This window comes from Onychostruthus taczanowskii, unplaced genomic scaffold, assembly GCF_017590055.1.
Source record: "Onychostruthus taczanowskii isolate IOZ18803 unplaced genomic scaffold, ASM1759005v1 scaffold58, whole genome shotgun sequence".
NCBI lineage: Eukaryota > Metazoa > Chordata > Aves > Passeriformes > Passeridae > Onychostruthus > Onychostruthus taczanowskii.
In genome coordinates, this window is record NW_024503457.1 from 2,235,934 (window position 1) to 2,252,596 (window position 16,663).

General features: G+C 41.9%; 1 protein-coding gene across 3 annotated transcripts in view; it reads left to right on the forward strand.

Annotated features, from left to right (window-relative positions):
* COL4A2 (collagen type IV alpha 2 chain) overlaps positions 1-16,663 on the forward strand; it is a 141,992-nt gene that overhangs the window by 122,100 nt on the left and 3,229 nt on the right. For all 3 annotated transcript variants that reach the window (XM_041418017.1, XM_041418015.1, XM_041418016.1), the window contains exons 31-47: positions 206-376; positions 1,511-1,654; positions 2,933-3,058; positions 3,397-3,578; positions 5,002-5,065; positions 5,452-5,526; positions 6,135-6,242; positions 7,183-7,290; positions 8,554-8,625; positions 9,010-9,135; positions 10,500-10,616; positions 11,972-12,133; positions 12,238-12,336; positions 13,108-13,254; positions 13,859-13,975; positions 14,879-15,070; positions 15,350-15,636. In XM_041418017.1, the coding sequence (XP_041273951.1) occupies positions 206-376; positions 1,511-1,654; positions 2,933-3,058; positions 3,397-3,578; positions 5,002-5,065; positions 5,452-5,526; positions 6,135-6,242; positions 7,183-7,290; positions 8,554-8,625; positions 9,010-9,135; positions 10,500-10,616; positions 11,972-12,133; positions 12,238-12,336; positions 13,108-13,254; positions 13,859-13,975; positions 14,879-15,070; positions 15,350-15,636 (2,297 nt within the window). The remainder of the gene's footprint in view (positions 1-205; positions 377-1,510; positions 1,655-2,932; positions 3,059-3,396; positions 3,579-5,001; positions 5,066-5,451; positions 5,527-6,134; positions 6,243-7,182; positions 7,291-8,553; positions 8,626-9,009; positions 9,136-10,499; positions 10,617-11,971; positions 12,134-12,237; positions 12,337-13,107; positions 13,255-13,858; positions 13,976-14,878; positions 15,071-15,349; positions 15,637-16,663) is intronic.

Sequence of the window (16,663 nt, forward strand, 5' to 3'; positions counted from 1 at the left end):
TACTGATAGCGAGGCTGGTTCGTGTTGACGAGCTACTTTGTCTTTACAGTAATTTCTGCAATTCTTTGATGAAAAAATCCTAATTTCCCCCTTCAATATGAAGTTGGTAGGACAGCAGTTTTCTCCATCTTGAGCTACCTTGTATGAAATCATCATCTATGTCCAAACCTTTTTTACCGTCCCTGTTCTCACGTTTACATGACAGGTCCACCTGGTGCTAGGGGAGAAGATGGTGAGCAAGGTTTTCCTGGCCCCGTCGGCCTGAAGGGTCTGTCTGGTGACAAAGGTGACATGGGTCACACGGGACTGCCAGGTATACGTGGTGTGACTGGTCCACCTGGCATAAGTGGAATGGATGGCTTTCCAGGAGATAAAGGTGAGCTCTGGACTGCTACTTTGAAAGCAGTATTTGATTAAAGCTTTTCTGTGCAGACATGAACCAGACATATTCTCTGCTGGTCTCTCTATTTAAAACAGTAGAATTAGGGTCATGTGCCTGATATATTCCAAAATCACTGCCCGTTTTCTCCTATGTTGAGCTTAGCACAGTGCTAGCTTGTGATATGCAGCCCTATTTAGAAGAGCAATGGCTGTTTTATTTCTCATTTTAAAAATTACACAGTATTTACTGTTTTATCTCTAAAAGTCTTACCCTTGTCCTAGTCCCGTTGGTCCTTAGTGAAATTTAAGAGATGCTTCCCCAAACATGGGTTTCAAGGTTTTTTAAAGCTGGGAGCTGTGAACTGAGCAATGCCAGACACAAGACCTCAGTGGTGACTTTAGGACACTAATGTTACATTGAGAAGGGGAGATTCTCACCTACCAGCCACAAGAAAACACATATGTGTAATGCACATTGCCTACACCACGCAGGGAGTTTCAACAGGGTTCGACTCCATGTGAAGCCAAGCTGAGCACAAAGCATGCTTAAAAATGCATGTTGCAATTCCATCATTTGGAAAGACAGAACAAGACTAGCTCTGGAGTACTGATCAGCTCTCATTTGAGAGAAATTAAGATCTGTTTGTTAGCATTATCCATGTAACACAGCATTCTCTTGTTTAGAAAAGAGAAGTAGGGGAATTTTTGGTGAGAAAGGACCAGCCAGTCCTAGACCCATGATTTGTATCTCTACATGTGACCCAGGCTGACTACAAACCTTATGTGGAACTAGGTGCATATCTCAAGCCCATCTCTAGGAGAGGGGTTGTACTGATCTCTCAGAAGAATGCAGTGAGTTCTGGTCATCTCCACAGCACCTCTTCTTGGCCAGTTGAGGCAGGCTCATGTACTCCTGAGAGCACACCGCCTCAGGAGCTCTGCTACCTCTTAGAGAGCTTGGGTGCTTGCTCCAGAGGCACAGATTGCTGTAGGCATCAAGGCACCCAAAAAATAGGTACTGCTGCACTGAAGTTTTCAAACCATTTTAGTCATGTGTTGCTGGTTCATGTTTACTTAGTTTGCAGAAATCTGAGTGAAGTAACAGTTCTCTTCTCCTTCTTTCTTAAAGGCTTGAGAGGTTCACCCGGCATTGATGGTTTCAAAGGCATGACAGGCCTAAAAGGAAGACCAGGCATCAAGGGAATCAAGGGAGAATTTGGCCCACTTGGGGCACGGGGAGATAAAGGCTCACAGGGTGCACGTGGCTTCAAAGGTATTTGCTTATGGGTGGTACTAGTGTGTTTGCTCTTCACATCTGCAGAACTATTTTGCAAGGACATAAGAACAAAGAAGACACATTTTTCACATGTTAAATTTAGCTCAGACATTCCTCCACCTATTTCACACATGGGCCTCTGATCTAGAGACCTGGATTTTAGACTCAGGGAAAGGTTAGTTCTTTACACACTTAAGGCTGGAGACAAACATCTTGCTACTCATCTGTACTCAGATTGTGGCACCCCTGGACATGAGCAGAAGTCAAGAGAGCATTTTCCCAGGAAGTGTAGGATGTCTGGGGAAGAATATTTAGATTTTTCTCCAGCTGCACTCTAAAGACAGTTAAATATTCAGAAAAACAGACAATTAAGTAGCTAAAATTAAGTAGTTAAAAGTCACAAACATTATTAAAAACTTCAAAGTCATAAATGTTCAGCTGGCATTATTGTTGGTGAAATGAAAACTGTAACTCGGTCTCTTTTGATTATACACAATTACCTTTAAATAAATGTTTTGCCACAAGACCAAAATGTTCTTTCTAGGGACCCTGAGACTGGTATTTTTTAAAAGTGTCTGCAATTCAAAGGTTGCAGAACAGTGATCCCAGCAACAGTCTCAGCAAAAGACATGTGTGAAAACAGACCCTATGAAGAGAAGTGCAAATACACTTCTTAGCAAAGAAATATGAGACATTACATAGTCATAGGAGAAAGTCTGGGTTACTGGCCTGTCTCTGCACCCCACAAAGAACTAAAGACACTCAGAGTCTATATGGGTCCCTTCTTCTGGACATTATTTACTGATATCACCAGTAACCATAAAGTCAAGAAAATGAACACTATAACTGGTAACAAATCCAAACACATTATTTTGCCCAAGGCTTTTTGATTGAGAATTTCCTTTGCACTAGTACTAAACTACTTTCCTGTGCTTTCTCCAATGAGTTTTTCAGGGTTTTTTATAAATCATGATTTTGGGGCTTTTTTTATATGATTCCTAACTGATCTGCTGAGAGATAGATTATCTGTCACAGAAGAGTCTGGGTCCAACTCCCAGGGTTGTATGTACAAAAGTTTAACTCGGTTTTCATGTTTTCCTAAGCGTGACTCTTCCACTGCCGTGTTGTATTGACACAGGTTACTTTTTCATGCAAGTGGATTTGCTGTAGCTTGTGCAAGGTCATTCCTTTTTCCTAATTCACTCTTCTGTTCACTTTTCCTGACCATGCTGCTGACTAGCACTTTGTAATGTGGTTGGGCTTTTTACCCTTTAGGTGACCGTGGGGATCAAGGTCCCCCAGGAGAACCTCCAAAGCTCATGCCCAGCATGATGATGGAAGTTAAAGGTGAAAAAGGAGATGCTGGAGAAAGGGGCACAAAGGGATTATTTGGCTTAAAAGGTCAGTGGTCACAGCAAAATAAGGCAAGCACATTCAGAACTATCATTTAGTGCTTTTTCTCAGCTACTATATTAAATATTCCCTGCTCATTTTACCACTTGGCTGCAGCCTCCCCAGCAAGGTCTCTGACAGCAGAAACTGAGCTCCTGGATGCATTTCACAGAATGAAAGCTTTGAGGGATGATATGTGTGTGTGTGTGTGTGTGTGTGTGTGTGTGTTGCCTTGTACAGCACATTGTGGTGCCATGTTTCAAGAAGGCCAATAGCAGGAAAACTTCTTGCACACAAGCCTGCATGTCAGTCTTCTGTTATTTATTTTTCTTCATCCCTGCCTGCAGGTAGCAAGGGAATGCCAGGCCTTCCTGGAAAGACAGGAACCCCAGGGTCCCCTGGGCATCCCAGCTACGTGGCTGGTGTGAAAGGAGACATCGGCGCGAAAGGGCTGACAGGTGTGAAAGGGTATCCTGGTCCTGCTGGTTCTCCTGGCATCAGAGGCTTCCCTGGCACCACAGGAGTCAGAGTGAGTTCATGCACATGAGGGAATAAGGGTGTCCTTGTGCTGGCATTCAGCTTCTCAGGAAGTGGCATTCACCCCTTGAAATTTTGCCGAACAACAGCAGTGCAAAGATAAAAATGCCATAAGCATTGAATGAATAGATCAAATACTTTTGCTTGCTCCCTCCAACATTCATTAAGCAGAGTAATTTCTTTTCTCATTGTGGGACATCCAAATTTCATATGCCGGCATTTTGCCAGTGAGGACCCAGATGGTTCCTTCTAGATCTTTGATCCCGTAGCCACAGCTGCTGGTAAAAATTATTCTCAGTGTTGGGCTTATTTTTCTCTTTGTCCCAAGACTTAATGGTATCACTGCCAAAAGTTACTCAGTGTCACCTAACAGTAAAAGAGCCTAAGAATCTTAGCTTCTAGAGGGTAATTCATTGTAATTCACTCTGGCTGCAAAATAAGTTACACTGGAAGAAATAAACACTTAGAAAAGGCCTGACAGTAGACTCACAGACATCATTTATTTAAGAGAGACAAAAACTATGTTCCTTTCTCAGGTTCTCTTTGCCTTTAGGTTTCAGTAGGATTTTTTTTTTTAGCCAAGGACTGAAGGACTGTTATGGTTTAACCTCAGCCAGAATCTAAGCCCCACCCAGTCACTTGCTCCCCAGCAGGATGGGGAGAAGAGACCTGGAAGGGTAAAAGTGAGAGAACTTGTGGATAAGAACAGTTTTATAATTGAAATAAACTACAATAACAATAAATAATAATAGTAGTAGTAATAGTAGTAATAATAATAATATAACAATTATAAATAAAACCCAAGAAAGACAAGTGATACAAATGAAAACTATTGCCCACCACCAACTGGCTGATGCCCAGCCAATCCCCAAGCTTTGTTACCCCCAAGTCCATCATCCTCCCTACATTATATGCTGAGCATGAGGCCATAGTGTTGGATATCCATTGGGTCAGCTGTCCCAGCTGCGTCCCCTCCCAAATCCTTGCTCACCCCCAGCCTGCTCAGTGGCAGAGTGGGGTGACAAGCAAAAAATGTCCTGATGTGGTATAAGTGCAGTTCAGTAGGAATGAAAACATCCCTGTGTTATCAACAGTGTTTCCAGCATAAATCCAAAACATAATCCTGTACTGGCTATGAAAAAAAAATAACTCCAGCCCAGCCAAAACCAGCACCAGGACTCACTGCTACATATGCATAATGGGATATCCTCAATCTTAAAGTTAAGCCTTTGCAAACATAACTTGTCCCTTGGTTGGTACTGATTTAGATTAACTGACTGCTGCAAAAAGTACTACAGAAACTCAAAAGTAGTACTTTTAATAGCCCTTTTTTAGTATTTCCAAAGTCAGCTGCTTGGAAGGTTGAATAAATCATCATCTTCACTGATTGATGCCTTTTTTTAATCATATGATAGGGAGAAAAGGGCATTCCAGGAATTTCAGGCCATTTTGGTACTCCTGGCTCACATGGAGAAATAGGTGAGTTTGTTCTCTTATCTGAGCACTCTCTGTATTCATCACCCATCAAATACTTGACATTAAGTTCTGAGGGGTCTCAGTGTGTCTTCAATCTCAAAGAGTCTCTCTACAGTCTTACAGAATGATATTGTAGGTGTGGAAGACTCTAAAAAGGTTAATACTGTTAATTTCATGCAAGAGATGCTGTCCATGGATAAATCCATCTGTGGCAAGGAGGGAAGCTGTTCCAGACACTTTTTTTGCTGTCTTTAATGTACTTCTCTTTTATTCTATAAAGATAATAGTTGCAGAATTTTGCCTGTGAAGTTGCAATTCCTTTGAAACAACAGGAAGTACTGTTTAAATTAAAGCCTTACCAATCATGTGTTCATTTTTGTTTGACATAGGTGATCGGGGAGATACTATAAACTTACCAGGAATGCCAGGCCTTAAAGGGGAAGTTGGTGTGCCAGGCTTAACAGGTATTAATTTCACAGTTGCTCTCTGAACGTATTTCTTTTCACATACCAAAGTTCCCAGAGGAAAGGAGGGGGAGCTTTCCATGGGCTTTTGATGGCTCTTGAACCTGTGCTCTCATGACAGCTCCTGGAGAGGTTCATATTTTCTTTATTGAAATTAATATGTGCTACATTTACCTCTTCAACTGAAGTAAACATGATAGCAGTAAACATGATCACTGGCAACTCCAGTAAACATTTCTATATAATTTGTTTTGCTGTTGATGACAAAAGGAGCGTTATCAGGCCATGATTGTAGAAGGTGGGACAGCAAAGTCTTGTAGATTTTGGATTGAGTTGTTAGGTAGTATGTTAAATTTCCCTGTACATGCAGGCACTTGAACATCAGTGTCATATTCCACATAATTTAGGGAGCACTTTTAAAAGCAAGTTTAATGATTATTTGGCCAGAGGACTGTTCATGCTCCCAGATTATGTAAGCACCCTGACTAGAAGAATGTCTTTATGTGGCAAGATCAGGACCCATTCAGTAGCCAAGTTCATGATATGCTTGTTTACTTAAAAGAATATTAAAAAAATTAAAAGAGCACACTGGTTTTGTGATTTTCCAGGCATAAGAGGAGGTGTGGGACCAAAAGGAGAAGGTGGTGATCCTGGTTTCCCTGGCATTGAAGGCCTCAAGGGCACGCAGGGTGTCCCTGGCTCTGTGGGACAGGAAGGTAAAATATTATTTTTAACACTCCAAAGAATAACATTGTTTAAGAGTAAAAAGAAAAATACTCTTTCCATCAAAAGAACGTAATTAAGTTTGTAATATATTCATCATTCTGTAAATTGGTGAGGAGCAGTGACAAAGATGTGGAACTCACAGCAGAAGTTAAGAGGAAATTGCAAAAACTGTACTTGATACCAGTTTTTCCTTTTCTGTAGTAGCCATGTGTCCAGTCAAAGTATGGTATTGCTGGCATACTCAGGTATTCTAATGTATCAATACTACAAGGAGTAGGCTTTTCAATGACCTTTCCTGCCATAAATGAAGTCAGTATCTCCCAGGACACATTTACAGAGCCTTTGAGCCAGGCTCATTGGCCAGCTGTACAAGAGAAGCCAAGTCAGGTTCAGCTGTGGCTGGACCACACACTCAGGGCTTAAGAACATGTCCTGTTGCAGGAGGATCATGGAAATGCTCTTTCAGAACAGTTGCTCCATACTTCTTCTCATTAGAGGGCTTAGAAACTCCAGCCAAGACTGGAAGAGCTTCAGCGAGTGCCTCACTGGGAAACATTTCTTGTCTGATCAGCTTCTCAGTGGGAAAGGCAAAACAAGTGCAGCAGAAGGGGAAAGTGACATGCACAGAAATAAAATCACTTGTTGTAACTGGCAATAGAAATCAAGTTATTTTATTAGGAGGAGCCTGCTGTCTTTCTAAGGTTGTCAGAAACCTGAAGTTTGTAACGAGCTGTATTTTGTACTTTGTCTCTCCTACCTGTTCTCTCTTTGCTTTTCTTCCACTTGGATGAGCAGTGCAGTGTCATACAATGACATCAGGAAGGGAAAGTCTTCCTTCTGCTGCCTGGGAGAATGAAAGTAGCACAAGTCTGTGTTTTGGCTGTTGGTTTTAAGGATGCTCATGAGCAATGATTCATTGTTGTCACGCAGGTTTGCCAGGACTGGTTGGCCCCCCAGGGCAGCAAGGAAACCCTGGGACTTCTGGACTTACAGGTCAAAAGGGAGCTCCTGGCTGGCCTGGCTTACCAGGACAAGCAGGTATTCGTACAGCTTCAGCTATTCAGTCATTTCCGTGTGAGCACTTGCAAATGTTCTTTTGGGGTGAAGAAGAAGAAAGGGGGTTTTTGTAGTTCAGAGTGGCAGAGTTTCCTGTACTAAAATATTTGTTCCTCACAAAGTCCAAGTTCATTAAAAATGAGATGTGGTTGCTGACTTATGGCTTCTGGTGTCTTTTCAGCTCATTTTAACTGTTGATGACCTCTTCAACTAGGAAAGCAGTTTTCAAGAAACATTTTCATTTTTCATGGCAGCTAGGAAGAAAAAAAACAATTAAAAATTACTAAACGTGCAGCAAGGGTAGTAATGTACAATATGAGAATATATAATGTGGCATTAGATAGCAAGCAACATATTTGTCCTACATCATCACCAAAAACTGTTAACTGATTCAATATCTGGTTTCAAGAATAAATGACTTATGGCTTAGACACAATTGTGCTATGAAAATGCAGGTGATAGTTTAAAATGAAGCTGTTTGTATCACAGGATACAGAATCCCAGTGGTTGCCACTTAATTCCTTAATATATTAAGGCAGCAGATTTTTTTCTACCTTTCAGCCAGAAATCTTTTAGTAAGATTCTTCTATCTGAATCTGCCTCAAATACAGCTATGAAGACTGCCTTTTTAAACAGTGAAGAGAGACAGACAGACACTTATTTTTCTGAGACTGGGTAGTCCTCCAGAGCTCTGGCCATTGTCTAGCTTTAACATCATACTTACCACTTTGACAGGTTCAAATAGATGAAATAAGTTTTAACTGTAACACTAGTAATGTTACAGGTAAAATGTTAACTACCAGAGTATTTTTAGAGATTTTTTTTTAATTTTTAAATGACACAGAATTAGTTACTCCTGAAGACAGATTTATTATAACCACATTTAGAGTCTACAATTATGTCATAATTGTCTTGGCTTGAGGATTTTGGAAAACTAAATGGGTATTAAAAAAACTATGGCAGCAAGACTGGAACTAATGACATGCCAGATGGATCAGAGATACTTTTAAAAATATCTCTGGAGTAATGAGTTTATTGGATAATAACAAAATTTGCCAATCACAAAACCATAGCATGGTGTATTTCATAATAAACTTATGGTAATTAATTCATTTGCATATAACACATCATATTTTAACATAGAACAGCATTGATTCAAGCATATGATATTTTTTTTTTTTGCCCAGGAGTATATACAGACTAATAGAAAGTATTATGATAATCATTAATATAATTTCAAAACAGGCCAGCCTGGCTTCAGAGGAATCAGTGGACTGCATGGTTTACCAGGCACTAAGGGCTTACCAGGATCACCAGGTAAGTGAGGCTGTTACTCTACCTGTTCACAGGTACAACACTGTGTTCTCTTCAAGTTTGGTCAGTAAGATCTCTCTAATGCAACTTTTTAAACTGTGTCCTCCAAAGCTTTGGAATGTGCTTCATTATTGTGGGCTCTGGAAAACAACTCATACATATGTGCTACCCCACAGGTGGATTAGAACACAGCTTCAAATCATTATTTCTTTCCTCTGATAAAGTTAAAACTTCAAGGCCTTTTTTCTCATTGTGAGCCTTTTTTTCAATGAGCCATTACAGACTCATGTATTTTATAAATCCACATGCTCTATACGTGTACTTTAGCATGCATTGTTATATGCAGAAACATTTCAGCTTTCCTCTTTATTCTGAACAACTCAACAGGTCCAGATGGGTACGGCTCTGCAGGTTTCCCAGGTGTACTGGGTGACAAAGGAGAAGCAGGAGACCCAAGCAGAGTGGAAGGCAGCCGAGGACCTCCAGGCCAGAAGGGAGAGAGAGGTGTTCCAGGTCTGTGTTCCAGAGAATGGGATCCACTGTTGCTTGTTTCATCTGTGGGTGTTAGAGATGTCAGAAAATACACTATGGTGTAGACAGGTGAAGAGGTGAACTCCTGAAGCTGGGAAGGTCACTGTTTGGAGTCTGTGCTGCAGCTGAGCCAGCCCTTGCTCAGGAACAGCAGTGTGTGTTCCCCAGTGCTGCACAGCCAGGGTGCTTCCCCATCTTGGAGCACCCACTGGGCTCAGCAAGCTGCAAATGCCAGAGGCTACTCTCAGCCATCAGCTCCCCAAATGTTTTTAATCAAGTTCCAGTTACGAAAAGAGACCCTCTCTCTTTTTGTTGCAAACCTGTCCATATTTACCTTTCTCCTGAAAGCCTCAGAGTCTCTCAGTGTGTGATGGTCCTGCTGGCACCGGGGGCTCTGTTCCCATACACAGTGCTTTGCTGGTGCCATCTCTCCCCTGTGCAGAGTAAGCTCCAGCCCTCTATGCTGTAACAGACTGTGCTCATCTCAGAATGGCTCTGAAATCACCTGGTTTTCATCCATCCATTTCATTCATCAAATCCATCAAGAAGCCACCAGACTTATGTTATGAGCAAATAAACTAATTACATATGCTTTTTGTGGCTTTGTTTTTTAAATTTTTCCAATATTTTGGCTCTGAAAGGATTAAGGACTGACTGAGATATAAAACCTTACTGCCTTTGCCTGCTTGGTTCAATGGCTCATAGATATTCTTTTGTGTTACACTTTATTGTTATTAACATGCTATGCCATCTCAAATACCTTTCAGAGATTTATCAAGCATTCAAAAAAACAGCTTACCTCATTCATTTTTATTTGTCACAATTATAAACAGAAGGTCAACCTCCTAAAAACTTCAATATACTTAAAAGAATAATCTGTTATTGGTAGGGCGGATTTTTGACCGCTTAACATTTTTCATCTCTAGAGAACTTCTTGGATTTGAACTTTTGGTTTTAACTCACGCCAAATAATGCTAATTGTCTGCCCTGACCCTGCAGGCACAGAAGAACAAAGCTGCTTTCCTGTCTGCTTCAGTATACCTAGGATATTTTGAATTCTTCCTATCTTGAAATAATATTTTACCTGGCAGACACAAGATTATTAGTATTCAACGCAGTGAAATGTGATTAGCTACCCAGAGAGCTTTGGCGAGGACTAGTATTTGGTTCTTAAAAAAAAAAAAAAAAAACTTCCACAGTATCATCTGAAAAAATAAAACAAAAATCAGCAGGAACTGCAGGTGTTTTCTGTTTTGAAAATCCCACTCATTAGTCTAAGGTGAGTAATTTTAATTGCAATTTTGTATTTTCCTTCCAGTATTAATTATTTCTTTTCTTCCCTTCAGGAGTCCCAGGACCCTTTGGTATTCCTGGGCAGGAAGGATTTCCAGGGCCTCCTGGGATTTCAAATATATCAGGATATCCTGGTGATAAAGGCTCCCCAGGTCTAGATGGAGTGCCAGGTAATTCATGCAGCAGCAGTCATTGTTATTTCTGTCTTGATTCAGTAAAGTAGCCCTATTAAATACAGCAACTAAAATTGTTGGACAGAACTCATGGTAGATTAGACAATAGAGACAGACTTCTTGAAAGCAAAAGGCAGCTCCAGGTTGTTCTCATGGCAGGGTTTGATCTTCATGCAAATAACAGATTAAATAATCCAGAATTCTCTTGACAACTTTTAGAAGCATTATGCTAATCTACTACTCTAAAATCTGAGGTCTGTGGCAGACTTGCAAGTCTATTAAATAGTCTTAATCATGTACAAAATTCTCCTATGTGAATGACCATGCGAGCTAAATTACACTGGAAAGTATTAGCTCTTCCTTCTTAAAAATTCCTGTTGCTTATTGGACTGCACAATCATTTCAAACTGCAGTGCCACTATGAAGAGCTTGTAGCAGAGGTTGCTCCACTAACATCTTTATATGATGCATGGAAATTTTTATGTGAACTCAGCACAAACTTAGAACAGACAAACCAGGTGAAAACCAACAAAATGCCTGGGCTTCCAAGTTTAAAGAGGATGTTAGTTGGTCTGACTCTGCATACTGATTCCAACTCTCCAAGCAGTCAGGAGAGTGGAAACAGGAACACCATATCCCAGCCAAAATGGTGAGACAAGCGTGGCTCACTCTTACGTTGTCACATACATCTTGCAATCGTACCTCATGTGATCCAGCTTCAAAAGGCAGCACAAGAGATGCCCCCTCAAAACCCTACATAGTAAGGGTTATTCTCTCCTCAGAAAAAAAGGTCCAAATGTCTTGTAAGCAGCAGAGGTAACTGAAGAGAAACCTGCCAGGTTTAGCTTCAGGCAATATGAAATTCTAGAAAAAGAAGCTGTTCCCATAATTCCCAAGACAGCATAAAGTACTTATTTGGTTCCAGATGTTCAACTGAAGCACTGAGGTACACAGAACAGTAGGTCCTTGGCTCTGAGTCAGATACTTGCAGCCTGCTCTCTGATTTCTCTCTAGCTACTTGGATATTGTAGGATGAAGCAAGGAAACGCCTAGGGAAGTGGGGCATTTGCTAGTGAAGGAATAGTTCATGGAAGGCTGTATCTCAGCCAGCACCCTATTTCTGCTGAAATCTTGCTTAACACCTGTGGGAGCGCCTTGTGGGAGCTTCATACTCTAATTCCTCTGCTACTGCTGCCAGCCTGACAGCAGGAGCAGGAGTGCTGAATAAGTATGTCCCCTGCTTAAATTAAGGAAATAGAATCCAATGGGATATGGTTAGATAGTTCTGTTACTTTCCCCTGTGCCCAGGTGTTAAGTATAAACAGATTACAATTTATATGTTCTCTAAATAGGCTATCCAGGACCACAGGGGCAGCCTGGAGTACCTGCTCCACCAGGAAGCAAAGGAGAAAGTGGAGAATCAGGTAGGACTGGAGAAATTGGCCCAAAAGGAAGTAGAGGTGATCCTGGATTATCAGGAAGACCTGGCCTGCCTGGATTCCCTGGACCAAAAGGTAAGGATGGGAATACTGATTGTGTTAGGAAGCAGGGGAGCCTTCTGTGCTACAGCAGCTTTAACACCATGACTTTTGCACTCATTTGTCATTTTGCATTAAAGGTCCTAGGGGCGAACAAGGTGTCATTGGCTTTATGGGCACAGTAGGATTTCCAGGTGATCTGGGACCCATCGGACCCAAGGGAGATAGAGGAGTAACAGGTAAGTGTGTGCAGTCAGATGGGTGACTCCTTTGGAAACCACTCATTCTGCAGTTCCACAGAGCTGATCTAACTGGCTCTGCTTTGAGCAGGAGGTTGGGCCTGGTGACCTCCAGAATCCTCCAACCTGCATGACTGTGAATCCTGGGAAATTCCAGAGGGCAGATCCTGAATTTAACATGAGTAGTCAATTCTTTGGCTTTGTGACTTGTTTGAAGTGCCAACTCCAAAATCAGAGCCACTTTTGTGGTTAATAAAAGGAAGGATTTATTGTCTAAATTAATCCTCCAGATTAGACATACTGAATATTTAAAGAGAGCTTTAAAATCCATCACTCCATCTATATCATCATGTATTTGTGTCTCTTGAAGCCCACCAAAAGATGGTGCTGCACCTCAGAGAGCTGCAGCTATTTGGAGGGAACTTCCCAGCTTCCTGTGTCATAAATGAGAGAGCAGTAGCATCATTAATTTCCTTTTGCTTATCTATGTACAGTCCAGGTGAAGAGAGTCTCTTGGAGATGATCCCATACTTGGAGATTGTCTCATCTTGGGCATCCCATACCCACATATGGGTATGGGATGCCCACATATCTCCCCAATATAATATAGCTGCTATACCCAAGCTGGTGAGTTGCAGACCATAGACCCCTCATGCATATGGCAGCCAAGTAAGAGCAGCATGTGTCTGGATTAAAGTACATTAAGGAAAAAATATAGGGTGGTTGGGGTTTTTTTTTAATCAAACTATCTCATCTTGCTTCTAATGACAGGCTTCCAGGGACCTCCAGGCTCTCCTGGGCTGCCCCCTCTTCCTCCAAGGCTGGTTGCTGAGCAAGGTTCACCAGGTCCCCGTGGAAATATAGGACCTCAGGGAAGCCCAGGAGATATGGGACCTCAGGGCCCACCAGGAGATCCAGGTAGGAATCACACATTCAGACTGAAAGCTGTTCCCCTTAGCAGACTGAGGCTACCAGAACACTGATTTGATGCTCTTCTACTTTAAAGTCTGTAATCCAGAAAGGAGAGTCAATTTTTAGTCTTCCAAAGCTGAGGCTTCAGCTTTCTTCCTCCTCCTAGCATTCAGAACATAAGCAAAACAGGAAATAACTTTGGCAACATTCACAAAGACAAAGCAACATCAGATATGGATCTCATGCACATCAAGACTGAATATCTTTGGTGGAAAAGTGCAGATCCTTGTGGGAACACTGTCGGCTCAGGGAATAATGCAGCATCAGTGACGTGTAGAGCTGATGCTCTGCACCTTTTGCCATGAGCCTCATCAGAGATACGTGGTGCCAAGAGCGAAGGATTAAAGTTGTGGTATTCGTAGTCTTGACCCCAGCAAGCTTTTCCAATGAACTTGGTGCTTTTTGCCTGACCAAGTACCATAGGGTCTTACCTTCAGTGCAAACCCAGCATTCAGGACCAAACACACACGAGCAGAGCACATGTTAACAAAACGGGATGGGCATGTTGGTGTGTCTGCAGTCACTGTGCTTACAACCATTGTTGTATAAGGTTTCAGAGGCTCACCGGGAGAGCCAGGACTCCAGGGCAGGGGCGGCATTCCAGCTCCTCCTGGCTCCAGAGGGGAACAAGGAGGAATGGGATTTCAGGGTCCGGTGGGACTTGAAGGTAAGAGATATCACACAGCACTTTTTTCCTCTTTCACATTTCTCTGCACTTAATCGTTCTGCAGTTACTACTTCACTGGATGGAAATGAGAGAGAGGAGGGGGCAAGAAGAGGAGGAGGGAGCAAAAGGAGGGTGGAGGACGGGAAGGAAAGAAAGGGGAGGAAAGTTTCTGTCTTCATAGATACTTCACAAGGGACAACTAATTAAATGTTAACAGCTATCTTAGAGCAATATTTTTAGAATAAACTTTGATAGCTGCAGATATCAGTCTACTCATGAGTTTGTTTCACTCTGAGTGTATTTATTCTTTTTAAGTATTTTCAGCCTAGTGTTATATTAGTTATAATATATATAATATAGTTATATTCATGGAGATGAATGGCTGGGTAGGTGAAACTTGGATAGATGAAGTTTAAGGGAATGTATCTGTAAAGGAAATACCTGTGTCCTTATCAAATCAAAGATCAGAACTATTACTATCTTAGTTAGCTAAGCACACAAAGAAAAATGTATTTCCAGAGCATAGTTTCAAGTGTATGAGTCAAATGCAAGAAGTCCGACAACCACTGGTTAATCTTGGACTAAGAAAATATTTTAAAGGAAAAATCTCCTCATCTCTGTTGTACCAAGTATGCTCAAATTCATCAGAACTTTATTTGTGACTTTCCCTAGTTCTGGTGTGAAATGCATTATTTTAGAAACTGTGGAGCCTGATCCAGTACCAATCTACTTCAAAAGCAATTGTTATAATCCTCGAACTGCAGCTCTTCTAACTTGCCGTAAAGAAAAGGCATCATGCCATTAAGCTGTTCATCAGCAGCTTAGCTGGAAAATCAGCTGACACCAGATCATTTGTGGGAGTGCAAGCTGAGCTGGATTCTTTCTTTTCTGCTCTCCTCTAAGGTCAGCCAGGCCGCCCCGGCAGCCCGGGGCCAGCAGGCATGCCGGGTCGCAGCGTCAGCATGGGCTACCTGCTGGTGAAGCACAGCCAGTCCGACCAAGAGCCAATGTGCCCAGTTGGCATGAACAAACTCTGGAGTGGATACAGCCTACTGTACTTTGAAGGGCAAGAGAAAGCACACAACCAGGATCTAGGTATGTACAACTACTGCTGGCAGCAGCCCGCATTCCAAAAGCTGGGACTACGACGGACAGGCTTAGGAGGCACCAAAGTGAGAATATAGAAACTACATGTCTTCATGGAGTGCCCCTGAGAGAGCTCCTGCAAGTCGTTAGTGTTGTTTGAGGGAACCTGTAAAGCCAGCAAAACATTCTAGACCACAGGGCTTTCCTGGCAGGTACTTGGGAAAGAGCAGGAAACTGGAAGTGTGCATTGTCTTCTGTGAGAATGATTGCCTTTTTGTTTTTTAACAGGGCTGGCTGGCTCATGTTTGTCTCGCTTTAGCACCATGCCATTCCTCTACTGTAACCCTGGGGATATTTGTTACTATGCAAGTCGAAATGATAAATCCTACTGGCTCTCAACTACAGCACCTCTTCCAATGATGCCCGTGGCAGAAGAAGACATTAAGCCATACATCAGTCGCTGCTCGGTCTGTGAGGCCCCAGCTGTGGCAATTGCTGTCCACAGCCAAGAAGCTTCTATTCCCCACTGCCCTGAAGGCTGGCGCAGTTTGTGGATCGGATATTCCTTCCTTATGGTACTGGCTCTCCAGTGTCACGTTTTGTGCAGCAATGGGTTTTAAATTTGAGTGTTTGGTACTAGTAAGGCTGCGCTTAAAAGGAGGCCAAAACCATGCATCCTACTGGGGAGCCAGGGAACTACAAAAGTAATTTCTAGGAAGCAGAAGAGGAAGATAAAAAATTCTGTGAATTTCAGAGAAAATTGTCTCTTGTCAGAGTAGCATCTGGAGACCTTACTTTATGTACAAAATAGCACTTCAGAACAGAATAAAGGGGCAGCTTTGACTTGACAAAAAAAAATTACACTGAGGTGCAACAGGAGCATACAAAGCATTTTCACAGCTAAAGATTGGGAGTTTTTTACATACATCAGTACTAAAAAGCTGATCTAGGGAAAAAAGGGGAAAAAAAAAGGAAAAGCAACAGCATGTTTTTTCCAAAACAACATGCTTTTTCCCTTCTTTTCGAAATTTAAAAATCATTGGTGTTTCCATCGAAGATTTTGAAGCCAAAGTCTTCCACTCTCTGGAAAGAGAGACAGCCTCTGGTTGTTTTAAAAATTAAGCTTCAGTGTTGTTGGCAATAAGAGCTGAGCTGTACATCCCATGGCTTACATGAGCTCTTCAATCTTGTGATCTTATAATTAGGAAATGGGATGTTACAGAAAAACTTAGTGCTGGGTGTGCAGCAGAAGACCTGCTGAAGGGCCTGACCTTTTTTTGCAAGACTGTACAGAGGGATCATATGAGCCCCAGAGGGCTTAGCATGGTAAAGAGTATCTAAAATGTCAGTGAATAGTCTGACATACGCTCATTTTTCTGACTTGCTTGATGAACACGAGAGTCAAAACCTGCAGGAGCATGCCCATGTTGTTAACTTTTTGAAGACTGGGCTGAATCCTGAAGTAAACAGTGTTGGCAAAGAAACAAGATTTCTGTGGCAGAAGACATCATAAAAGAACAATAGTCAACCTTACCCACAAACCATTTGTATGTCAAAAGCCAAAAACTTAATTTTTTCAGAAAATAAGATACAGGCAAATCC